General features: G+C 54.6%; 1 protein-coding gene across 2 annotated transcripts; it reads right to left on the reverse strand.

The window, feature by feature from the left end:
* Positions 1 to 16: 16 nt before the first annotated feature.
* On the reverse strand, positions 17 to 27,345 carry LOC142908114 (single Ig IL-1-related receptor-like). 2 transcript variants are annotated; one of them, XM_076058371.1, is made up of 6 exons: positions 25,976 to 27,345; positions 23,592 to 23,756; positions 21,587 to 21,739; positions 16,324 to 17,129; positions 10,230 to 10,410; positions 17 to 1,552 (listed from the first exon to the last, which is right to left on the reverse strand). In XM_076058371.1, exons 1-6 carry the CDS (start codon positions 26,022 to 26,024, stop codon positions 1,503 to 1,505), a joined length of 1,404 nt encoding a protein of 467 aa, XP_075914486.1. In that variant the 5' UTR covers positions 26,025 to 27,345; the 3' UTR covers positions 17 to 1,502. The 2 variants fall into 2 exon arrangements, with proteins under 2 accessions (XP_075914486.1, XP_075914485.1); XM_076058370.1 differs by lacking the exon at positions 10,230 to 10,410 and having other exon boundaries at positions 25,976 to 27,041.
* Between the last annotated feature and the right edge of the window lie 281 nt (positions 27,346 to 27,626).

Raw genomic sequence — 27,626 nt, forward strand, 5'->3', positions numbered from 1 at the left:
TATGGGTCTCTGTGTGAGTGAGTCTGTGGGTCTCTGTGTGGTGAGTCTGTAGGTCTCTGTGTGGTGAGTCTGTGGGTCTCTGTGTGGTGAGTCTGTGGGTCTCTGTGTGAGTGAGTCTATGGGTCTCTGTGTGGTGAGTCTGTGGGTCTCTGTGTGGTGAGTCTGTAGGTCTCTGTGTGGTGAGTCTGTGGGTCTCTGTGTGGTGAGTCTGTGGGTCTCTGTGTGGTGAGTCTGTGGGTCTCTGTGTGGTGAGTCTGTAGGTCTCTGTGTGAGTGAGTCTATGGGTCTCTGTGTGAGTGAGTCTATGGGTCTCTGTGTAGTGAGTCTATGGGTCTCTTGCAATGAATCTTTGGGTCTCTATGGGAGTCTATGGGTCCCTTTGTGAGTCGATGGGTATCCGTGTGAGTCTATGGGTCTCTATCTGGTGAGTCTATGGATCTCTGTGTGAATCTATTAGTCTCTGTGTGAGTGAGTCTATGGGTGTCTCTGCATGAGTCTATGGGTCTCTATGGGTATATATGGGTTCTGCAGATGTAGATGCCACTGGTTCTTCACGTTCTGCAGATGTAGATGCCACTGGTTCTTCACGTTCTGTAGATGTAGATGCCACTGGTTCTTCACGTTCTGTAGATGTAGATGCTACTGGTTCTTCACGTTCTGTAGATGTAGATGCCACTGGTTTTTCACGTTCTGTAGATGTAGATGCCACTGGTTCTTCACGTGTAGATGTAGATGCCACTGGTTCTTCAGGTTCTGTAGATGTAGATGCCACTGGTTCTTCACGTTCTGTAGATGCCACTGGTTCTTCACGTTCTGTAGATGTAGATGCCATCACTGCCATCTAATGCGCAGCTGTTGAACTTACGACTCTCGGTCCGCACAGGCTGCAAATGGGCACACGGGGAATGTTTAATTATCTCAAAGTTCGTAAGTCGAATGTTCATAAGTCGAATGTTCGTAAGCTGCCCTTGTATTGGGAAAGTCTCCGCGTGATTGGCCGGCGCCGTCACTCGACTCCGCCCCCACCCCGTTAAGCTCCTCCCCCTCCCCGGCTGCTTTGTCCGCCTCCTGAGCCAGCAGTTGAGCACTGGCCTGAGTCCCCACGCGGGCCAATCACGGCCAAGCAAACGTGTCACGTGACGACCGACGGACGAATCACGGGGCTCCAGAGTCGAGTCTCTTGCTCCGGCCGCCGGGTGAGCGGGCGGGGGTGGTGAGCGAGAGGGGGTGGTGAGTGAGAGGGGGTGGTGAGTGAGAGGGGGTGGTGAGCGGGCGGGGGTGGTGGTGAGCGGGCGGGGGTGGTGGTGAGCGGTGATGGTGAGGGGGTGGTGGTGAGCGGTGATGGTGAGCGAGCGGTGATGGTGAGGTGATGGTGAGGTGATGGTGAGGTGATGGTGAGGGGTGGTGGTGAGGTGGTGGTGAGGTGGTGGTGAGGGAGTGGTGAGGTGGTGGTGAGGGAGTGGTGAGGGAGTGGTGAGGTGGTGGTGAGGGAGTGGTGAGGCTTAGGGTTTCTTCCCGTGGTGCTTCCTGCCGTCTGGGAGTCTCCTCACCTCTGCGGAAGAGACAAAGGCCGGAAGAGAGACAAAGTCACTCGCACCCACAGAGACTCATAGACACCCATAGAGACCCATAGAGACCCATAGACACCCATAGAGACCCACACCCATAGAGACTCATAGACACCCATAGAGACCCATAGAGACCCATAGACACCCATAGAGACCCACACCCATAGAGACTCATAGACACCCATAGAGACCCACAGACACCCACAGAGACTCATAGACACCCATAGAGACCCACACCCACAGAGACTCATAGACACCCATAGAGACCCACAGACACCCACAGAGACTCATAGACACCCATAGAGACCCATAGACACCCATAGAGACCCACACCCACAGAGACTCATAGACACCCATAGAGACTCAGAGACCCATAGACACCCATAGAGACCCATAGACACCCATAGACACCCATAGAGACTCAGACACCCATAGACACCCATAGACACCCATAGAGACTCAGAGACCCATAGACACCCATAGAGACCCATAGACACCCATAGAGACTCAGAGACTCATAGACACCCATAGACACCCATAGACACCCATAGAGACCCACACCCATAGAGACCCACAGACACCCACAGAGACTCATAGACACCCATAGAGACCCACAGACACCCACAGAGACTCATAGACACCCATAGAGACCCATAGAGACCCACACCCACAGAGACTCATAGACACCCATAGAGACCCATAGAGACCCACACCCACAGAGACTCATAGACACCCATAGAGACCCACAGACACCCATAGACACCCATAGAGACCCACACCCACAGAGACTCATAGACACCCATAGAGACCCACAGACACCCACAGAGACTCATAGACACCCATAGAGACCCATAGAGACCCACACCCACAGAGACTCATAGACACCCATAGAGACCCGCAGACACTCATAGACACCCATAGAGACCCACACCCACAGAGACTCATAGACACCCATAGAGACTCAGAGACCCATAGACACCCATAGAGACCCATAGACACCCATAGACACCCATAGAGACTCAAACACCCATAGACACCCATAGACACCCATAGACACCCATAGAGACTCAGAGACCCATAGACACCCATAGAGACCCATAGACACCCATAGACACCCATAGAGACTCAGAGACTCATAGACACCCATAGACACCCATAGAGACCCACACCCATAGAGACCCACAGACACCCACAGAAACTCATAGACACCCATAGAGACCCACAGACACCCATAGAGACCCACAGACACCCACAGAGACTCATAGACACCCATAGAGACCCACAGACACCCACAGAGACTCATAGACACCCATAGAGACCCACACCCATAGAGACCCACAGACACCCACAGAGACTCATAGACACCCATAGAGACCCACAGACACCCACAGAGACTCATAGACACCCATAGAGACCCATAGAGACCCACACCCACAGAGACTCATAGACACCCATAGAGACCCATAGAGACCCACACCCACAGAGACTCATAGACACCCATAGAGACCCACAGACACCCATAGACACCCATAGAGACCCACACCCACAGAGACTCATAGACACCCATAGAGACCCACAGACACCCACAGAGACTCATAGACACCCATAGAGACCCACACCCACAGAGACTCATAGACACCCATAGAGACTCAGAGACCCATAGACACCCATAGAGACCCATAGACACCCATAGACACCCATAGAGACTCAGACACCCATAGACACCCATAGACACCCATAGACACCCATAGAGACTCAGAGACCCATAGACACCCATAGAGACCCATAGACACCCATAGACACCCATAGAGACTCAGAGACTCATAGACACCCATAGACACCCATAGACACCCATAGAGACCCACACCCATAGAGACCCACAGACACCCACAGAGACTCATAGACACCCATAGAGACCCACAGACACCCACAGAGACCCACACCCATAGACACCCATAGAGACCCACAGACACCCACAGAGACTCATAGACACCCATAGAGACCCACAGACACCCACAGAGACTCATAGACACCCATAGAGACCCACACCCATAGACACCCATAGAGACCCACAGACACCCACAGAGACTCATAGACACCCATAGAGACCCACACCCACAGAGACTCATAGACACCCATAGACACCCATAGAGACCCACAGACACCCACAGAGACTCATAGACACCCATAGAGACCCATAGACACCCATAGACACCCATAGAGACCCACACCCACAGAGACTCATAGACACCCATAGAGACTCAGAGACCCATAGACACCCATAGAGACCCATAGACACCCATAGACACCCATAGAGACTCAGACACCCATAGACACCCATAGACACCCATAGAGACTCAGAGACCCATAGACACCCATAGAGACCCATAGACACCCATAGACACCCATAGAGACTCAGAGACTCATAGACACCCATAGACACCCATAGAGACCCACACCCATAGAGACCCACAGACACCCACAGAGACTCATAGACACCCATAGAGACCCACAGACACCCACAGAGACTCATAGACACCCATAGAGACCCATAGAGACCCACACCCACAGAGACTCATAGACACCCATAGAGACCCATAGAGACCCACACCCACAGAGACTCATAGACACCCATAGAGACCCACAGACACCCATAGACACCCATAGAGACCCACACCCACAGAGACTCATAGACACCCATAGAGACCCACAGACACCCACAGAGACTCATAGACACCCATAGAGACCCACACCCACAGAGACTCATAGACACCCATAGAGACTCAGAGACCCATAGACACCCATAGAGACCCATAGACACCCATAGACACCCATAGAGACTCAGACACCCATAGACACCCATAGACACCCATAGAGACTCAGAGACCCATAGACACCCATAGAGACCCATAGACACCCATAGACACCCATAGAGACTCAGAGACTCATAGACACCCATAGACACCCATAGACACCCATAGAGACCCACACCCATAGAGACCCACAGACACCCACAGAGACTCATAGACACCCATAGAGACCCACAGACACCCACAGAGACTCATAGACACCCATAGAGACCCATAGAGACCCACACCCACAGAGACTCATAGACACCCATAGAGACCCATAGAGACCCACACCCACAGAGACTCATAGACACCCATAGAGACCCACAGACACCCATAGACACCCATAGAGACCCATAGACACCCATAGAGACCCACACCCACAGAGACCCACAGAGACCCACAGACACCCATAGAGACTCATAGAGACTCATAGAGACCCATAGAGACCCACAGAGACCCACACCCACAGAGACTCATAGAGACTCATAGACACCCATAGAGACCCACAGAGACCCAAAGAGACCCACACAGACCAATAGAGATCCATGGAGACCCACAGAGACCCATAGAGACCCATAGAGATCTACAGAAACACATAGAGACCCACAGAGACCCAAAGAGACCCACAGAGACCCATAGAGACCCATAGAGACCCACAAAGCCCCATAGAGACCCACAGAGAACCATAGAGACCCAGAGTTATATTAACCCACAGAGACCCATAGAGACCCATAGTCATAGAGACCCACAGAGACCCACAGAGATCCACACTCGTAGAGACCCACAGAGACCCATAGAGACCCACACTCATAGATACCTACACTCATAGAGACCCACAGAGACCCACAGAGACACATAGAGACCCATAGTCACAGAGACCCACAGAGACCCATAGAGACCCACACTCATAGAGATCCACAGAGACCCACAGAGACCCATAGAGACCCATAGTCATAGAGACCCACAGAGACCTATAGAGACCCATAGAGACCCATAGTCATAGAGACCCACAGAGACCTATAGAGACCCATAGAGACCCACACTCATAGAGACCCAGACTCAGAAACCCACAGAGCCCATAGAAACCCATAGAGACCCATAGTCATAGAGACCCACAGAAACACACAGAGACCCATAGAGACCCATAGAGACCCACACTCATAGAAACCCACAGAGACCCATAGAGACCCACACTCATAGAGACCCACACTCATAGAGACCCACAGAAACCCATAGAGACCCACAGAGACCCACAGAAACCCACAGAGACCCATAGAGACCCACACTCATAGAGACCCACACTCATAGAGACGCACACAGACCCACAAAGACCCACAGAAACCCATAGTCATAGAGACCCATAGTCATAGAGACCCACAGAAACCCACAGAGACCCATAGAGACCCACAGAGACTCATAGAGACCCATAGTCATAGAGACCCACAGAGACCCATAGAGACCCATAGAGACACATAGAGACCCATAGTCATAGAGACCCACAGAGACCCATAGAGACCCATACTCATAGAGACCCACAGAGACCCATAGAGACCCACACTCAGAGACCCATAGAGACCCACAGCGACCCATAGAGACCCCCAGAGACCCATAGAGACCCATAGAGACCCACAGAGACCCATACTCATAGAGACCCACAGAGACCCATAGAGACCCACAGAGACCCACAGAGACCCACAGAGACCCATAGAGACCCATAGAGACCCACAGAGACCCATAGAGACCCACAGAGACCCACAGAGACTCACAGAGATCCACAGACACTCACAGATACCCACAGAGACACACAAACAACCACACATGCCCACAGACCCACAGAGACCCACACTCATAGAGACCCACAGAGACCCACAGACACACACAGAGACACAGAGACACAGAGACACACAGACACCCACAGAGACCCATACTCACAGAGACCCACACTAAAACTAAACTATGAACACGTGACGAGCTGTAAGGCCCCCATTGGTCTGCTGTGCTCAGCAGTGACCACGTGGACATCACAAATCATAGCGGCATCTGCAGAAGCATCGCACACAGCCACGCGCAGAGAGACACAGACTCCACGCATACTGGGGCAGCATCAGCAGCAGGCATACTCAGGGGTCGGGATCGAACCCACGACCTCCTGTGTACCAGGCGAGGTGGTTAACATCTCCTAGCCACTGTGGCGCCCCATTGTCACGTGGTGCTGTGGTGGTGTTTCAGCTGAACCCGCCACCAGAGTGGGCCAGAGGGCGACCCTCACAGCCAGGGGGTTTTGGTCGCAATTCTGGCGAGCGAGGGAGCACATTCGACGTTTCACTTGAAACTAGATCGAGCAAGTTCAGGAGGAGTGAGACGTGGCATGCACTCACCCACTCACTAACTCACTCACCTACTCACCCACTCACTCACCTACTCACCCAATCACTCACTCACCTACTCACTTACTCACTCACTCACCCACTCACTCACTCACCCACCCACTCACCCACTCACCACTCACTCACCACTCACTCACTCACCACTCACTCACCCACTCACCTACTCAATCACTCACCACTCACTTACTCATCCACTCACTCACTCACCCACCCATACACCCACGCACTCACTCACTCACTCATCCACTCACTCACCCATACACCCACGCACTCACTCACCCACTCACTCACCCACCCACCTACTCACTCACCCACTCACTCACCCACCCACCTACTCACTCACCCACTCACTCACTCACCCACTCACTCACTCACCCACTCACCCACTCACCTACTCACCCACCCACTCACTCACTCACCTACCCACCCACTCACTCACTCACTCACCCACTCACCCACTCACTCACTCACCTACTCACTCAATCACCTACTCACCCACTCACTGATTCACCCATCCACTCACTCACCACTCACTCAGACTCTCACCCACTCACTCACTCACCCACTCACTCACCTACTCACTCACCCACTCACCCACTCACCTACTCACTCATTCACCTACTCACCTACTCACTCACTCACCTACTCACTCAATCACCTACTCACCCACTCACTCATTCACCCACCCACTCACTCACCACTCACTCAGACTCTCACCCACTCACTCACTCACTCATCCACTCACTCACTCACCTACTCACTCACCCACTCACCCACTCACCTACTCACTCACTCACCCACCCACCCATCCACTAACTCACCCAACCAACCACCCACTCACTCACCCAACCACCCACTCACTCACCCACCCACCCACCCACTCACTCACCCAGTCACCCACCCACCCATCCACCCACTCGCTCACTCACTCACTCACCCACCCACCCACTCACCCACTCACCCACCCACCCACCCACTCACTCACCCAACCACCCACTCACCCACCCACCCATCCACTCACTCACCCACTCACCCATAAGCACAATGATCGATAAGCACAATGATCGATAAGCACATCGGTGCATTTGCACATCGATATATAAGCACGTTGATCAATAAGCACATTAAGCAATATGAACATCGATCAATAAACACAACGATAAATAAGCGCACAGATCAATAAGCACAACGGTCCATAAACGCAAGCATCAATAAGCTCACCCATCAATAAGTACATTGATCAATATGCACACGGATCAATAAGCACATCGACCAACAAGCAAATCGATAAATAAGCACAACGATCAATAAGCACACACATCAATAAGCAGATTGATCAACAATCACAATGATCAATAAGGACATCGATTAATAAGAACAACGCTCAATAAGCACACAAATCAATAAGCAGATTGATCAATAGTCACGATGATCAATAAGCACATCGATCAATAAGAACAACGATCAATAAGCACACAAATCAATAAGCACATTGATCAACAGTCACGATGATCAACAATCACCATGATCAATAAGCACATCGATCAATAAGAACAACGCTCAATAAGCACACAAATCAATAAGCACATTGATCAACAGTCACGATGATCAATAAGCACATCGATCAATAAGAATAACGATCAATAATCACATCGATCAATAGTCACATTGATCAATAAGCACATCGATCAATAAGAACAACGATCAATAATAACAACGTTGGTTCAAGCGAAGGGTCTCTGCTTTGATGTCTCTCTGTGTCGACACTGACAGTCACTTCTTTACAATGGCTGCCTGTTGATGTTGTTGATGTTGTTGTGTTGTTGTTGTGTTGTTGTTGTGTTGTTGATGTTGTTGTGTTGTTGTTGATGTTGTGTTGTTGTTGTGGTTGTGTTGTTGTTGTGTTGTTGATGTTGTGTCGTTGTGTTGTTTATGTTGTTGTTGATGTTGTTTTGTTGTTGTTGTGTTGTTGATGTTGTTGTTGTGTTGTTGTGTTGTTGATGTTGTTGTGTTGTTGTTGTTGATGTTGTTGTGTTGTTGTGTTGTTGTTGTGTTGTTGTTGTGTTGTTGATGTTGTTGTGTTGTTGTTGATGTTGTGTTGTTGTTGTGGTTGTGTTGTTGTTGTGTTGTTGATGTTGTGTCGTTGTGTTGTTTATGTTGTTGTTGATGTTGTTTTGTTGTTGTTGTGTTGTTGATGTTGTTGTTGTGTTGTTGATGTTGTTGGTGTTGTTGTGTTGTTGTTGTTGATGTTGTTGTGTTGTTGTGTTGTTGTTGTGTTGTTGTTGTGTTGTTGATGTTGTTGTGTTGTTGTTGATGTTGTGTTGTTGTTGTGGTTGTGTTGTTGTTGTGTTGTTGATGTTGTGTCGTTGTGTTGTTTATGTTGTTGTTGATGTTGTTTTGTTGTTGTTGTTGTGTTGTTGATGTTGTGTTGTTGATGTTGTTGTGTTGTTGATGTTGTTGTGTTGTTGTTGTGTTGTTGTGTTGTTGTTGTGTTGTTGATGTCGTGTTGTTGTGTTGTGGATGTTGTTGTGTTGTTGTTGTGATGTTGTGTTGTTGTGTTGTTGTTGTGTTGTTGTTGATGTTGTTGTGTTGTTGATGTTGTTGTGTTGTTGATGTTGTTGATGTTGTTGTGTTGTTGATGTTGTTGTGTTGGTGTTGTTGTTGATGTTGTTGTGTTGATGTTGTTGTGTTGATGTTGTTGTGTTGATGTTGTGTTGTTGATGTTGTTGTGTTGATGTTGTTGTGTTGTTGATGTTGTTGTGTTGTTCTTGTTGATGTTGTTGTGTTGTTGATGTTGTTGATGTTGTTGTTTTGTTGTGTTGTTGATGTTGTTGTTGTGTTGTTCTTGTTGATGTTGTTGTTGATGTTGTTGTGTTGTTGTTGTGTTGTTGATGTTGGTGTTGATGTTGTTGTGTTGTTGATGTTGTTGATGTTGTTGTGTTGTTGATGGTGTTGTTGTTGTGTTGTTGATGTGTTGTTGATGTTGTTGTTGTGTTGTTGTTGTGTTGTTGTTGTGTTCTTGTTGATGTTGTGTTGTTGATGTTGTTGTGTTGTTGATGTTGTTGATGTTGTTGTTGATGTTGTTGTTGATGTTGTTGATGTTGTTGATGTTGTGTTGTTGTTGATGTTGTGTTGTTGATGTTGTGTTGTTGATGTTGTTGATATTGTGTTGTTGCTGATGTTGTGTTGTTGCTGATGTTGTGTTGTTGTTGTGTTGTTGATGTTGTTGTGTTGATGTTGTGTTGTTGTTGATGTTGTGTTGTTGAAGTTGTTGTTGTTGTGTTGATGTTGTTGTTGTGTTAAGTTTGCACAGTTGGCTACGTGTACACGTCACGTGGACACGTCACGTGGACACGCGAGGATCACACTACGTGCGTACGATGTGGGACTACAAACGATTCTCCAGGTCACAACTTACGTACCGGGCGATTCTGCGGTGAGGAATCTCAGCGTCTCGTCAAACGGATCGCTCAGATTGTGGTTGAGAGGGGCGGTGGTGGCGGTGGTGGCGGTGGTGGCGGTGGTGGCGGTGGTGGCGCCAATGTCGAACGGAGCTGAGCCGTTTAGCATGGGGGTCCGAGAACCGGCAATCACCATTTCACTCTACCGATGCACCGCGCACACACACACACACGCTTACACACACACGCTTACACACGCACGCTTACACACACACACGCTTACACGCTTACACACACACACACACGCTTACACACACACACACACGCTTACACACACACACACGCACACACACCCGCTTACATACACACGCTTACACACACACACGCTTACACACACACGCTTACACGCTTACACACGCTTACACGCTTACACACACACACACACGCTTACACACACACACACGCTTACACACACACACACACGCTTGCACACACACGCTTACACACACACGCTTACACACACACGCTTACACACACACACACGCTTACACACACACGCTTACACACACACACACACACGCTTACACACACACATACACGCTTACACACACGCTTACACACACACGCTTACACACACACATACACGCTTACACACACGCTTACACACACACGCTTAAACACACACACACAGTTACACACACACAGTTACAGACACACACACAGTTACACACAACAACAACCGCCATTCACCACTAAGCGGCAGTGACGTCACCACGACGCTTGTGCCAGGCTATGTGCACCTTGAGGCCACGTGAAGTGTCGAACGCCCGCTGGCAGGAGGTCACGGGGCAGACCCAGGTGCCACGGGTCGACTGACTGAGATGACTGGCTGATGCACCACCTGGGCCCCCTACTGTGCCAACCTGCTGTGCTTTAGCCACCCGGCGCTCCGCTCGTTGTTGTGAGCGTCGCTCCTCCGCCCTCCGTTGTTGTTGGAGGGCGACTGCCTCCAACTGCCCAGTAGCATCCTTCACGAGCCTCCTCCACAGAGGCCGATCTTGACACCGCTGGTACCAGTCATCGGCAAGTCCATTCAGTTCCACGTCCTCCTGTACCACATCACTCCATCTCTTCTCTAGCCCGTGCCGCGCCCGTTTAGCCCCCTCGATCCGGCCGAACAAAAGCTGTTTCGGCATGCGGTGGCTGGGCATGCGGGCTACATGACCCAGCCATCGCAGCCTTGCCTGCCGGAGGAACTCACCGATGGGACCTTGCCCAGATCTTTCAAGGATTTGTGAGCTCCTCACACAATCCAGCCTGCAGGTTAAACCCCGGATAGATGTTTATAAATGGTTCAGATTTTCCATGAGAGGGGTCCACGTTTCAGAAGCGTAGAGAAGGGAGGGCATGACTGTGGCCGAGAAGACCCAAATCTTAGTGCGGAGCGACAGACCAGGTAGCTTCCACACAGCGTTATGCAACCGATGAAAAGATATTGCCGCTCGACTGATTCGGAGTGAGACCTCTGCTGTTAAACTGGAGCCGGTCATAAGCACACTGCCCAGGTATGTGGAACTCTTCACTCTCTCCACGACTGCCCCATCACCGATTGGGAGTTGTGGGGGTGGAGTGTCCGATGGTATAAAATACCCAGGCAGGTGCTTAATTTTGGGTGGGGCTGATGGTAAGGCCCCACCTCTTAGTGGCACGCTCCAGTCTCAGCAGCAGCGTCTCCAACTCCTCCTCTGAGTGAGCAGCAATCACCAGATCATAGGCATACATAACGTGGTTGAGCAATAGGGAGCCATCCCTTGACCATTTTCCCTGTACCAGATGGAAATTCCTCCGGTTCAGTCATGGAAAGCTTCTCGAACTACGTGGTCAAAGATCATGGAAAATAATGTGGGAGCCAGAGGACATCCCTGTCGCACTCCAAGGTGTACAGGGAATGGCTCTGACTCCCGGCCACGTAGTTTTACCCGGGCCTGCTCACCATCATGAAGGTCCTTAATGATCGTGAGCAGAGGGTCACGGACTCCGAAAGCACGAAGAACGACCCAAAGCCCAGGCCTACTGATGGTATCATAGGCCTTGACCAGGTCAATAAAGCAGAGATGTAGGTCTTGCTGGAATTCCCCACACCTCTGCTGTAGCAGACGGACAGAAAATATGGCATCTGTGCAGGACCGCCCTTTCCTGAAACCGCATTGGGGCTCCGCAAGCCTCTCCTCAGCGTGCCTGGCAAGGCGATGTTGAATAATCCTTGCCAGGACCTTTCCCGGCACACTGAGGAGTGAGATGCCCCTGTAGTTGTTACAGTCTGTGCGATCCCCCTTCTTAAAAAGGGGGACCACCAGGGCATCCTTCCAATCCTGCGGAACCCGTCCTGTGGTCCTGGCAGTCGTTATGATGTCATATAGGGCAGTCTGTGCACAAACTCCACCCTCCCTCAGCAGTTCACTTGGAAGATCGTCTCTGCCCGGTGCTTTCCCTGGTCTCTGACTCCGGATTGCCCTCAGTACCACGTGCAAAGATGGCACCTCAGCCAGCCACTCACAAGAGGGGTGGCTGCCTCTGACAATATTCGAGGCACCGCAGCCTCAGCAGGATCATCCCCACCTTGTGCCACGATGTTTCCTTGGTTGACGGAATTTTCCTCCCCCCAAGATCTCACAAAAATGCTCTGTAAACCTGCAGATTAATTCCTGGGGGTCAGAGATTGGATCACCGTTCTGTCCCCTAATGATGGTAATAGGTGTGGCACTGCAAGTTACTTTCTTGATGGAATTAAAGAGCGATTTGTGAATGCGGGCTGAGGCAGTTTCCATCTCCTGAGCAAACCCAAGACAACCACCCATCCTTGCAGCGCCTCACGGCTCTCCGAACCTCCGAGCGAAGGCTGCGGTAAGCCTCCTCATTCTCTGACGTGGGATGCTGTAGACGATGACAGTGGGCCTGTCGCTTTTACTCAACTCTCCTGAACACCTCCTCTGTCAGCCAGGGTCTCTGGGCAGGTCTGGACCGCGTACCAAAAGCAGCCATTGCAGCAGCATGAGTCACAGTCCTAAACCTCGCCCATTTACCCTCAACATCACAAGGAGTGGGGGACGATGCCAACCCCAGCTGCAAACGATGATGAAATTCTCGCTTGCAACTTTCATCAGCTAGCGGAGACCAGGCTACTGTGGGTTTGAACAGAGACCTAGATGGACACCCACCACCAGAGTGGAAGAATGGCAGGCGCATCTTACAGATGACAAGTCGATGATCAGTGGACAGATCAGCTCCACGGTCGGTCCTGGTGTCAAGGACATGGGCTCGCATCCGCTGGTCCGTCACTATGTAGTCCAGCAGATGTTCTTGCTTGGACCCTGAATGCATCCATGATGTTGTGTGGATGCGCCGATGCCGGAACAGTGTGTTGGTAATTACAACCCCATGGGCTGCACAGAAGTTTCGAAGCCTCCTTAAGTTATTGATCTGGCCCATACCTTCTGATCATTCCAACCCTAGTGTCTGCATCATGACCAATTCGGGCATTAAAGTCACCCAACAGGATGACTCTATCCCGAGCGACCACTTTAGCTCGCACTTGGGAAAGGAGGTTATGGGTGTCTGACTCATCGGCTTTGTCTGCGTCTCCACGGATGTTCATCTTAGGCGGGGGCACAAGGACCCACGACCACCACTCCTCGCCTCTTGTCGATGGGGAGGCGAGCCAAAAGTAGCCGGGAACCTACAGCTTCCCACACCTCACCGCCACGCTCCAACGCCCCCTTCGTTCTTTTGTTCAGAAGAAGAGCCACTCTCTGTTGTTTGGCAGTCTGCTGCCCCGAGTAGAGGACTGTCCACCCCTCATGGTGGCAGGAGCCAGAACCGGTCCACCGGACCTCCTGAATGCCGCAGAGATCCAGGCGGTACCGGTCCAGCTCCCGACAGAGGAGCGGCAGCCTCTCCTCCGCAACGAGAGTCCGAACACTTCGCGTGGCCACGCGAAGTGTCCTCCCGTTCCTGGAGGAACCCAAGGGAACAGGAGCCGTCCGCTGGCTCCGCCTGATGGAGTTTGGTCACAAGGGGTCACGGCGGTGTTCCCACCGCGGTGTTTGGTTGATGAAGTGGCAGGTGGAGTGGTTACCAGCCCCTCGCACGCACTGATCTAGCTACACACATACACACAAAACCACTCACACGCACCCCACTCGCACACACCCCACTCGCACACACACCACGCACACACACACACCACGCACACACACACTCACACACACACCACGCACACACACCACGCACACACCACACACACTCACACACACTCACACACACACCCCACACACACACTCACACACACACACACCCCACACACCCTCCCCACACACACACCCCACACACACACACTCACACCCCACTCACACACTCACACACACCCCACACACACTCACACCCCACACACCCCACACACTCACACTCGCACGCACACTCACACACACTGACACCCCACACACACACACCCCAGACACACACACCCCACACTCACACACACCCCCCACACACACACACACACCACACTCACACACACACCCCACGCACACACACTCACACACACACACACTCTGCTATATATCCCACATTGCACCAGACTACAGTACACACACACTACAGTACACCACGTGCTACAGTACACCACGTGCTACAGTACCACACTACAGTACACCACGTGCTACAGTACATCACACTACAGTACACCACGTGCTACAGTACACCACGTGCTACAGTACCACACTACAATACACCACGTGCTACAGTACACCACACTACAGTACACCACGTGCTCCAGTGCACCACGTGCTACAGTACACCACGTGCTACAGTACACCACAATCACACTCCCCCCCCACACGCACACACACCCCACACACTCACACACTCACACTCACACTCCCCCCACACTACAGTACACCATGCTACAGTACCACACTACAGGACACAACAACACCCGCCATTCGCCACTAAGTGGCGGTGACGTCACCACGACGCTTGTGCCAGGCTATGTGCACCCTGAGGCCACGTGAAGTGTCGAACGCCCGCTGGCAGGAGGTCACGGGGCAGACCCAGGTGCCACGGGTCGACTGACTGAGATGACTGGCTGGTGCACCACCTGTGCCCCCTACTGTGCCAACCTGCTGTGCTTTAGCCACCCGGCGCTCCGCTCGTTGTTCTGAGCGTCGCTCCTCCGCCCTCCGTTGTTGTTGGAGGGCGACTACCTGCAACTGCCCAGTAGCATCCTTCACGAGCCTCCTCCACAGAGGCCGATCTTGACACCGCTGGTACCAGTCATCGGCAAGTCCACTCGGCTCCACGTCCTCCTGTACCACATCACTCCATCTCTTCTCTAGCCCGTGCCGCGCCCGTTTAGCCCCCTCGATCCGGCCGAACAAAAGCTGTTTCGGCATGCGGTGATTGGGCATGCGGGCTACATGACCCAGCCATCGCAGCCTTGCCCGCCGGAGGAGCTCACCGATGGGACCTTGCCCAGATCTTTCAAGGATTTGTGAGCTCCTCACAATCCAGCCTGCAGAGTGGGTGAGTGAGTGGGTGAGTGAGTAGGTGAGTGGGTGAGTGGGTGAGTGAGTGAGTGGGTGAGTGAGTAGGTGAGTGAGTGGGTGAGTGGGTGAGTGAGTGGGTGGGTGGGTGAGTGAGTGGGTGAGTGAGTAGGTGAATGAGTAGGTGAGTGGGTGAGTGAGTGGGTGGGTGAGTGGGTGAGTGAGTGGGTGAGTGGGTGAGTGAGTGGGTGAGGGAGTGGGTGAGTGTGTGGGTGAGTGAGTGGGTGAGTGAGTGAGTGGGTGAGTGAGTAGGTGAGTGAGTGGGTGAGTGGGTGGGTGAGTGGGTGAGTGAGTGGGTGGGTGGGTGAGTGAGTGGGTGAGTGAGTGGGTGGGTGGGTGGGTGAGTGAGTGGGTGAGTGGGTGAGTGAGTGGGTGAGGGAGTAGGTGAGTGGGTGAGTGTGTGGGTGAGTGAGTGGGTGAGTGAGTGCGTGGAGTCAGTGCCATCAAGAAGGACCACCGCCCAAAAGGTCGCCCGCCAAGGGTTCACACCGCCGCTGCTGCTCAGCACGACTCACCATCCCCAGCGTCACATTGCCACCGTACACCGTCGCAGATCCACGCTCGTCCACGCTGGGTAACGCTGCTGCTGCTGCTGCTGCGGTACCTCCACCACCTCCTCCACCACCACCACCACTGTCTCCACCACCACCTCTACCACCTCCACCACCACCGCCTCCGCCGCTGTCTCCACCTCCACCACCGCCTCCACCGCCGTCTCCACCTCCACCACCGCCTCCACCGCCTCCACCACCGCCTCCACCTCCACCTCCGCCTCTACCTCCGTTGCTCCACATCATCAGCTGCTGCTGCCCTCCTCCGCGTCCGCTCCCATTGGCCGGCGGCGCCTCTCCTCCTCCGAGCGTCGCCGCTCCGGTCGCCGCTCCGGTCGCCGGAGTCGCCGGAGTCGCCGCTCCGGTCGCCGCTCCGGTCGTCGCCGCCGGCGGCCGTGGCGGCCGTGGCGGCCGTGGCGGCATGGCGTAGCGCAGCCTCTTCCAGAAGGCCCCCGACGGCGCCGTGTCGGCGTCCGAGGGGCGCCAGCGGATGACCGGCAGCACGGCCAGGGCCCGCCGCAGGGCCGGGCCGGCCGCGGACGAGGAGGAGCCGCGGCGGCCACGGCCACGGCCACGGCCGCCGTGTCCCAGGGGCAGGAACTGCAGCAACACGAGGCGGGTGTCGCCCGACGCCAACATGGCGTGCAGGCCGGCCTCCAGCTCGCAGCGGCTGGCGCCGCCGCAGCGAGCCGACGCGGCGTAGGCCGGGCTCAGCACCACGATGACGCGGCGGCTGCGGTCGATGGCGCCGATGATCTCCTCCACCATGGCTGTCGGGTGGTGGGGAGGGAGGGAGGGTGGTGGTGGTGAGGGAGGGTGGTGGTGGTGGTGAGGGAGGGTGGTGGTGGTGGTGGTGTGTGTAGTGGTGGTGGTGAGGGAGGGTGGTGGTGAGGGAGGGTGGTGGTGGTGGTGGTGAGGGAGGGCGGTGGTGGTGGTGATGGTGGTGGTGGTGGTGAAGGAGGGTGGTGGTGGTGGTAAGGGAGGATGGCGGTGGTGGTGGTGGTGTGTGGTGGTGGTGAGGGAGGGTGGTGGTGGTGTGTGTGGTGATGGTGGTGAGGGATGGGTGGTGGTGTTATGTGTGGTGGTGGTGTTGCGTGTGGTGGTGGTGGTGAGGGAGGGCGGTGGTGGTGGTGAGGGAGGGTGGTGGTGGTGAGGGAGGGTGGTGGTGGTGAGGGAGGGTGGTGGTAGTGGTGTGTGTAGTGGTGGTGGTGGTGGTGAGGGAGGGCGATGGTGGTGGTGGTGTGTGTGGTGGTGGTGGTGTTGTGGGTGGTGGTGGTGAGGGTGGTGAGGGTGGTGGTGGTGTGTGTGGTGATAGTGGTGAGGGAGGGTGGTGGTGGTGTTGTGTGCAGTGCCGGACGGGCAACTCTGTCGTGGACAGTGCTGTGGGGGGAGGGCCAATTCTGATTGGCTCCTCCCCTCATGGCGTCTGTGTCCACCACAGTGGCTAAACGGGGGCTCTGGACCTGTGCGAGGGGCTGGTAACCCCTACACCTTCAAAAAATTACCACGAAACTACAACTTAAATATGTAACTAATAAGCTTGTGCCGGAGGCCCCGGGGGGCCAGGCGTCTATGACGTCTCCTGGCCAAACCCCAATTGGCGGAGCCAGGAGACTGAATCTCTACCCTCGGGGCTCCTCCAGAAACAACGAAAAGCCACTTCGTTTGGCCACGTGGAATGTTCGAACGCTCACTGCGGAGGAGAGGCTGCCACTCCTCTGTCGGGAGCTGGACCGGTACCGCCTGGATCTCTGTGGCATTCAGGAGGTCCGGTGGACCGGTTCTGGCTCCTGCCACCATGAGGGGTGGACAGTCCTCTACTCGGGGCAGCAGACTGCCAAACAACAGGGTGTGGCTCTTCTTCTGAACAAAAGAATGAAGGGGGCGTGGGAGCGTGGCGGTGAGGTGTGGGAAGCTGTAAGCCCCAGGGCTACTTTGGGCTCGCCTTCCCATCAATCGGAGGCGAGGATTGGTGGTCGTGGTTACATATGCCCCCACCGAAGACGAACATCCGTGGAGGGATGCAGGCAAAGCCGATGAGTCAGATGCCTTCTATGACCTCCTGTCACAGGTGCTGGCTAAAGTGGCCCCTCGGGATAGAGTCATCATGTTGGGCGACTTCAATGCCCGAGTTGGTCATGATACTGGCACCTGGTCTGGAGTGATTTGAGGGCATGGGCCGGATCAGCTCAATAACAACGGTAGGAGGCTGCTAGATTTTTGTGCAGCCCATGGGCTTGTAATTACCAACACGCTGTTCCGGCATTGGCGCATCCACACAACATCATGGATGCATGCCGGGTCCAAGCAAGAACATCTGCTGGACTACATAGTGACGGACCAGCGGATGCGAGCCCATGTCCTTGACACCAGGACCTACCGTGGAGCTGATCTGCCCTCTGACCATCGACTTGCCATCTGTAAGATGCGCCTGCTATTCTTCCGCTCCGGTGGTGGGTGTACACCCAGGACCCCATTCCAACCAAAAGTGGCCTGGTCTCAGTTATCTGATGAAAGTTGCAAGCGAGAATTTCATCATCGTCTGCAGCTGGGGTTGGCATCGTCCCCCACTCCTCCTGATGTCGAGGGTAAATGGGCGAGGTTTAGGACTGTGACTCATGCAGCTGCAATGGCTGCTTTGGGTACGTGGTCCAGACCTCCCCAGAGACCCTGGCTGACAGAGGAGGTGTTCAGGATTGTTGAGAAAAAGCGACAGGCCCACTGTCATCGGCTACAGAATCCCACGTCAGAGAATGAGGAGGCTTACCGCAGCCTTCGCCTGGAGGTTTGCAGATTTGCTGAGTATTTCTGTGACGTCCTGGGGGAGGGAAAATCCCTCAGCCAGAAAAAACATCGTGGCACAAAGTGAGGATGACCCTGCTGAGGCTGTGGTGCTTCAAATATTGGAAGAAGTCACCCCCTGTGAGTGACTGGCTGAGGTGCCATCTATTGAGGAAGTACTGAAGGCGATCCGGAGTCTGAGACCAGGAAAGGCAGCGGGCAGAGATGATCTCTCAAGCGAAATGCTGAGGGAGGGTGGCGTTTGTGCACAGACTGCCCTATATGACATCATAACAACAGTCTGGACCTCTGGACGGGTTCTGCAGGATTGGAAGGATGCCCTGGTGGTCCCCCTTTTTAAGAAGAGGGACCGCACCGACTGTAACAACTACAGGGGCATCTCACTCCTCAGTGTGCCGGGAAAGGTCCTGGCAAGGATTATTCAACATCGCCTTGCCAGGCACGCTGAGGAGAGGCTTGCGGAGCCCCAATGCGGTTTCAGGAAAGGGCGGTCCTGCACAGATGCCATATTTTCTGTCCGTCTGCTACAGCAGAGGTGTAGGGAATTCCAGCAAGACCTACATCTCTGTTTTATTGACCTGGTCAAGGCCTATGATACCATCAGTAGGCCTGGGCTCTGGGTTGTTCTTCGTGCTTTTGGAGTACCTGACCCTCTGCTCACGATCATTAAGGACCTTCATGATGATGAGCGGGCCCGGGTAAAACTACGTGGCCGGGAGTCAGAGCCATTCCCTCTACACCTTGGTGTGCGACAGGGATGTCCTCTGGCTCCCACATTATTTAATATCTATTTTGACCACGTAGTTCATGAAGCCTTCAATAGCTGTACCGGGGGAATCTCCATATGGTACAGATATAATGGGAGGCTGATCGATGCGCGGGTACGGTCAAGGGATGGCTCCCTATTGCTCAACCACGTTATGTATGTTGATGATTTGGTAATAGCTGCTCATTCAGAGGAGGAGTTGGAGACGCTGCTGCTGAGACTGGAGCGTGCCACTAAGAGATGGGGCCTTACCATCAGCCCCACCAAAACTAAGCACGTGCCTGGCTATTTTGTACCATCGGACACTCCACCCCCACAACTCCCAATCGGTGATGGGGCAGTTGTGGGGAGAGTGGAGAGTTTCCCATACCTGGGCAGTGTGCTTATGACCGGCTCCGGTTTAACAGAAGAGGTCTCACTCCGAATCAGTTGAGCGGCAATTTCTTGTCATCGGTTGCGTAACGCTGTGTGGAAGCTACCTTGTCTGTCACTCCGCACTAAGCTTCAGGTCTTCTCAGCCACAGTCATTCCCTCCCTTCTCTACGCTTGCAAAACGTGGACCCCCTTAATGGAACATCTTCGCCAGTTTGAAACAGAGGCTGCCCTGCCAACGATCTATCATGGGTTTAACCTGCAGGCTGGATTGTGTGAGGAGCTCACAAATCCTTGAAAGATCTGGGCACGGTCCCATCGGTGAGCTCCTTCGGCAGGCAAGGCTGCGATGACTGGGTCATGTAGCCCGCATGCCCAGCCACTGCATGCCTAAACAGCTTTTGTTTGGCCGGATCAAGGGGGCTAAAAGGGCGCGGCACGGGCTAGAGAAGAGATGGAGTGACGTGGTACAGGAGGACGTGGAGCTGAGTGGACTTGCCGATGACTGGTACCAGCCGTGTCAAGATCGGCCTCTGTGGAGGAGGCTCGTGAAGGACGCTACTGGGCAGTTGGAGGCAGTCGCCCTCCAACAACAACGGAGGGCGGAGGAGCGACGCTCACAACAACGAGCGGAGCGCCGGGTGGCTAAAGCACAGCAGGTTGGCACAGTAGGGGGCACAGGTGGTGCATCAGCCAGTCATCTCAGTCAGTCGACCCGTGGCACCTGCTGGGTCTGCCCCGTGACCTCCTGCCAGCGGGCGTTCGACACTTCACGTGGCCTCAGGGTGCACATAGCCTGGCACAAGCGTCGTGGTGACGTCACCGCCACTTAGTGGCGAATGGCCATTGTTGTTGTTGTGTGGAGGTGGTGTTGGTGGTGCTGTGTGTGGTGGTGGTGTGTGTGGTGGTGTTGTGTGTGGTGTGTGTGGTGTGTGTGGTGTGTGTGGTGCTGTGTGTGGTGGTGGTGTGTGTGGTGGTGTTGTGTGTGGTGTGTGTGGTGTGTGTGGTGTGTGTGGTGGTGTTGTGTGTGGTGTGTGTGGTGTGTGTGGTGTGTGTGGTGGTGGTGTTGTGTGGTGGTGCTGTTGTGTGTGGTGGTGCTGTGTGTGGTGGTGCTGGTGGTGGTGTTGGTGGTGGTGCTGTGTGGAAGTCCTGGTGGTGCTGTGTGTGGTGGTGCTGTGTGGTGGTGCTGTGTGGTGTGTGTGGCGGTGTTGGTGTTGGTGGTGATGCTGTGTGATGCTGTGTGGCGGTGTTGGTTGCTGTCTCTGTCTCTCCGCGTGAGTCCCCCACCCCCGCCAGGCAGGATGTCTCTGTCCAGCAGGCAGAGCCGGTAGCCAAACTCCCCCTCCAGCACTTGGGGTAGCGTCTTCAGGGCAAACTCCTCCTCACCCGGGGACGGGCTCTCCGTGCAGAAGGACACATACGCATCATACTCCTTGCCGTCTGTGCGCAGCGGGGACACGCGGGGAGACACGGGGAGACACGGGGAGACACGGGGAGACACGGGGAGACGCGGGGAGACGCGGGGAGACACGGGGAGACAGGGGGAGACACGGGGAGACGCGGGGAGACACGGGGAGACGCGGGGAGACACGGGGAGACACGGGGACACGGGGAGACACGGGGAGACACGGGGACACGGGGAGACACGGGGAGACACGGGGAGACACGGGGAGAGACGGGGAGACACGGGGAGACACGGGGAGACACGGGGGGAGACGGGGAGACACGGGGAGAGACGGGGAGACACGGGGAGACACGGGGAGACACGGGGAGAGACGGGGAGACACGGGGAGACACGGGGACACGCGGGGAGACACGGGGAGACACGGGGAGACACGGGGAGACACGGGGACACGGGGAGACACGGGGAGACACGGGGACACGGGGAGACACGGGGAGGCACGGGGAGACACGGGGGGAGACGGGGAGACACGGGGAGAGACGGGGAGACACGGGGAGACACGGGGAGACACGGGGAGACACGGGGAGACGCGGGGAGACACGGGGAGACACGGGGACACGGGGAGACACGGGGAGACACGGGGAGACACGGGGGGAGACGGGGAGACACGGGGAGAGACGGGGAGACACGGGGAGAGACGGGGAGACACGGGGAGACACGGGGAGACGCGGGGAGACACGGGGAGACACGGGGAGACACGGGGACACGGGGAGACACGGGGAGACACGGGGAGACACGGGGAGACGCGGGGGGAGACGGGGAGACGCGGGGAGACACGGGGAGACACGGGGACACCAGGCAGAATGGCAACAGCCCCATTAATCACTCACTCACTCACTCACCCACTCACTCACTCACCCAGACACCCACTCACTCACTCACCCACACACTCACCCAATCACTCACTCACCCAGACACCCACTCACTCACTCACCCAATCACTCACCCACACACTCACCCACTCACTCATTCACTCACCCAATCACTCACCCAATCACTCTCACCCAGACACCCACTCACTCACTCACCCACCCACTCACCCACCCACTCACCCACCCACTCACCCACCCACTCACCCACCCACTCACCCACCCACTCACCCACCCACTCACCCAGACACCCACTCACTCACTCACCCACACACTCACCCAATCACTCACCCAGACACCCACTCACTCACTCACTCACCCACCCACTCACCCACCCACTCACCCACCCACTCACCCACCCACTCACCCACCCACTCAACCACCCACTCACCCACTCACCCACCCACTCACCCACCCACTCACCCACTCACCTACTCACCCACCCACTCACCCACCCACTCACCCACCCACCCACCCACTCACTCACCCACCCACCCAGTCACTCACCCACCCACTCACCCACCCACCCACTCACCCACCCACTCACCCACTCACCCACCCACCCACTCACCCACCCACCCACCCACTCACCTACCCACCCACTCACCCACTCACCCACCCACTCACCCACCCACTCACTCACCCACCCACCCAGTCACTCACCCACCCACTCACCCACTCACTCACTCACCTACCCACTCACTCACTCACCCACCCACTCACCCACTCACCCACTCACTCACCCACCCACTCACTCACTCACCCACTCACCCACCCACGCACCCACCCACCCACTCACTCACCCACCCACTCACTCACCCACCCACCCACTCACTCACCCACCCACTCCCCCACCCACCCACTCACACACCCACTCACCCACCCACCCACTCACCCACCCACTCACCCACCCACCCACTCACCCACCCACTCACCCACCCACCCACCATTGACAGCCCACCTGCTGTATTGTTGTTGCTGGAGTGGAGGTGGTGGTGGTGGTCGCGGTAAAACAGCAGTAGGTCAATGCGGCGAGCGTAGAGCAGGCCGGCCAGCAGCAGCAGCAGGGCCACGCAGCCGAGCAGGGAGCCGGCCACAGCAGCGGTGTGGCTGGGGGCAGGCGGCTCTGCACGCACGGAGACACACGGAGACACACGGAGACACACAGACACTCAGACACTCACAGAGACACACGGAGACACACAGACACTCAGACACTCACAGAGACACACGGAGACACACGGAGACACACAGACACTCAGACACTCACAGAGACACACGGAGACACACGGAGACACACAGACACTCAGACACTCACAGAGACACACGGAGACACACGGAGACACACGGAGACACACAGACACTCACAGAGACACACGGAGACACACACAGAGATACACACAGAGATATACACAGAGACATGCACAGAGACACACGGAGACACACACAGAGATGCACACAGAAACACTCAGAGACACACACAGAGATACACACAGAGATACACACAGAGATACAAAGAGATACACACAAAGAGATACACACAGAGACACACGGAGACACACACAGAGACACAGAGACACACAGAGATACACACAGAGATACACACAGAGACACACAGAGACACACACAGAGACACAGAGACACACAGAGATACACAGAGATACACACAGAGATACAAAGAGATACACACAGAGACACACACAGAGATACACAGAGATACACACATACACACAGAGACACGCAAAGACACACACAGAGATACACAGAGATACACAGAGACACTCACGGAGACACACACAGAGATACACACACAGAGATACACACACAGAGACACACAGAGACACACACAGAGACACACAGAGAGAGATACACAGAGACACACAGAGACACACAGAGAGATACACACACAGACACACACAGAGACACACACAGAGACACACAGAGACACACACAGAGACACACAGAGACACACACAGTGACACACAGAGACACACACAGAGACACACAGAGACACACACAGAGACACACACAGAGACACAGAGACACACACAGAGACACACACAGAGACACACACACAGACACACACAGAGACACACACAGAGACACAGAGACACACACAGAGACACACACAGAGACACAGAGACACACACAGAGACACACACAGACACACACAGAAGGATGAGGAGGAGGATGTGATGGTGACGAGGTGAGTGGTGATGGTGGTGATGGTGACGAGGTGATGGTGACGAGGTGAGTGGTGATGGTGACGAGGTGAGTGGTGATGATGGTGAGTGGTGGTGACGAGGTGAGTGGTGGTGATGGTGACGAGGTGATGGTGATGACGGTGGTGACGAGGTGATGGTGATGACGGTGGTGACGAGGTGATGGTGGTGACGAGGTGGATGATGGTGACGTTGTAATAATGGTGACGAGGTGGATGATGGTGATGATAGTGACGAGGTGAGTGGTGATGGTGGTGACGAGGTGGATGATGGTGACGTTGTAATGATGGTGACGAGGTGGATGATGGTGATGATAGTGACGAGGTGAGTGGTGATGGTGACGAGGTGATGGTGGTGATGGTGACGTGGTAATGATGGTGACGAGGTGAGTGGTGGTGGTGATGAGGTGAGTGGTGATGGTGACGTGGTAATGATGGTGACGAGGTGAGTGGTGGTGATGGTGACGAGGTGATGATAGTGACGAGGTGAGTGGTGATGGTGACGAGGTGATGGTGGTGATGGTGGTGACGAGGTGATGGTGATGGTGACGAGGTGAGTGGTGATGGTGACGAGGTGAGTGGTGGTGATGGTGACGTGGTAATGATGGTGACGAGGTGGATGATGGTGATGATGGTGACGAGGTGAGTGGTGGTGATGGTGACGTGGTAATGATGGTGACGAGGTGGATGATGGTGATGATGGTGACGAGGTGATGGTGGTGATGGTGACGAGGTGAGTGGTGGTGATGGTGACGTGGTAATGATGGTGACGAGGTGGATGATGGTGATGATGGTGACGAGGTGAGTGGTGGTGATGGTGACGTGGTGATGGTGACGTTGTAATGATGGTGACGAGGTGAGTGGTGGTGATGGTGACGTGGTGATGGTGGTGATGGTGACGTGGTGATGATGGTGACGAGGTGGATAATGGTGATGATAGTGACGAGGTGAGTGGTGGTGATGGTGAGGAGGTGAGTGGTGGTGGTGGTGATGGTGACGTTGTAATGATGGTGACGAGGTGATGGTGGTGATGGTGACGAGGTGAGTGGTGGTGGTGGTGATGGTGATGTTGTAATGATGGTGAGGAGGTGAGTGGTGGTAGTAGTGACGAGGTGAGCGCTCACCCTTCCGCACGATGAACATGGACGAGCGTCCGAAGCCGAAGGCGTTCATGGCGATGCAGGTGAACTCGCGTCCCACGTGACGCGCAGTGACGCTCGTCAGCTCCAGGGGGCGCTCCACGTAACGCTCCCCATACGACTCGTTCACTACCCTGGGTGTGTGTGAGTGACAGTGACACACACACAGTGACACACACACAGTGACACACACACAGTGACACACACAGTGACGCTCGTCAGCTCCAGGGGGCGCTCCACGTAACGCTCCCCATACGACTCGTTCACTACCCTGTGTGTGACACACACAGTGACACACACAGTGACACACACAGTGACACACACACAGTGACACACACAGTGACACACACACAGTGACACACACAGTGACACACACACACACAGTGACACACACACAGTGACACACAGTGACACACACACAGTGACACACACAGTGACACACACACAGTGACACACACAGTGACACACACACACACAGTGACACACACACAGTGACACACAGTGACACACACACAGTGACACACACAGTGACACACACACAGTGACACACACACAGTGACACACACACAGTGACACACACAGTGACACACACAGTGACGCTCGTCAGCTCCAGGGGGCGCTCCACGTAACGCTCCCCATAAGACTCGTTCACTACCCTGGGTGTGTGTGAGTGACACACACAGTGACACACACAGTGACACACACACAGTGACACACACAGTGACACACACACAGTGACACACACACAGTGACACACACAGTGACACACACACACACAGTGACACACACAGTGACGCTCGTCAGCTCCAGGGGGCGCTCCACGTAATGCTCCCCATAAGACTCGTTCACTACCCTGGGTGTGACACACACAGTGACACACACAGTGACACACACACAGTGACACACACACAGTGACACACACAGTGACACACACACAGTGACACACACAGTGACACACACACAGTGACACACACACACAGTGACACACACACAGTGACACACACAGTGTGACACTCACACACACAGTGACACACACACACAGTGACACACACAGAGACGCTCGTCAGCTCCAGGGGGCGCTCCACGTAACGCTCCCCATACGACTCGTTCACTACCCTGTGACACACACACAGTGACACACACAGTGACACACACAGTGACACACACACAGTGACACACACAGTGACACACACACACAGTGACACACACAGAGACGCTCGTCAGCTCCAGGGGGCGCTCCACGTAACGCTCCCCATACGACTCGTTCACTACCCTGGGTGTGTGTGAGTGACAGTGACACACACAGTATGACACTCACACAGTGACACACACAGTGACACACACACACACACAGTGACACACACAGTGACACACACAGTGACACACACACACACAGTGACACACACACAGTGACACACACACACAGTGACACACACACAGTGACACACACAGTGTGACACACACACACACAGTGACACACACACAGTGACACACACAGTGTGACACACACACAGTGACACACACACAGTGACACACTGACACACACAGTGACACACACAGTGACACACACACAGTGACACACACAGTGACACACACACAGTGACACACACAGTGACACACACAGTGTGACACTCAC

The sequence above is a fragment of the Petromyzon marinus genome (genome assembly GCF_048934315.1).
Source record: "Petromyzon marinus isolate PM22_M1 ecotype Great Lakes invasive population chromosome 70 unlocalized genomic scaffold, UKy_Petmar_22M1.pri1.0 chr70_unloc.4, whole genome shotgun sequence".
In the NCBI taxonomy this organism is placed as follows: domain Eukaryota; kingdom Metazoa; phylum Chordata; class Hyperoartia; order Petromyzontiformes; family Petromyzontidae; genus Petromyzon; species Petromyzon marinus.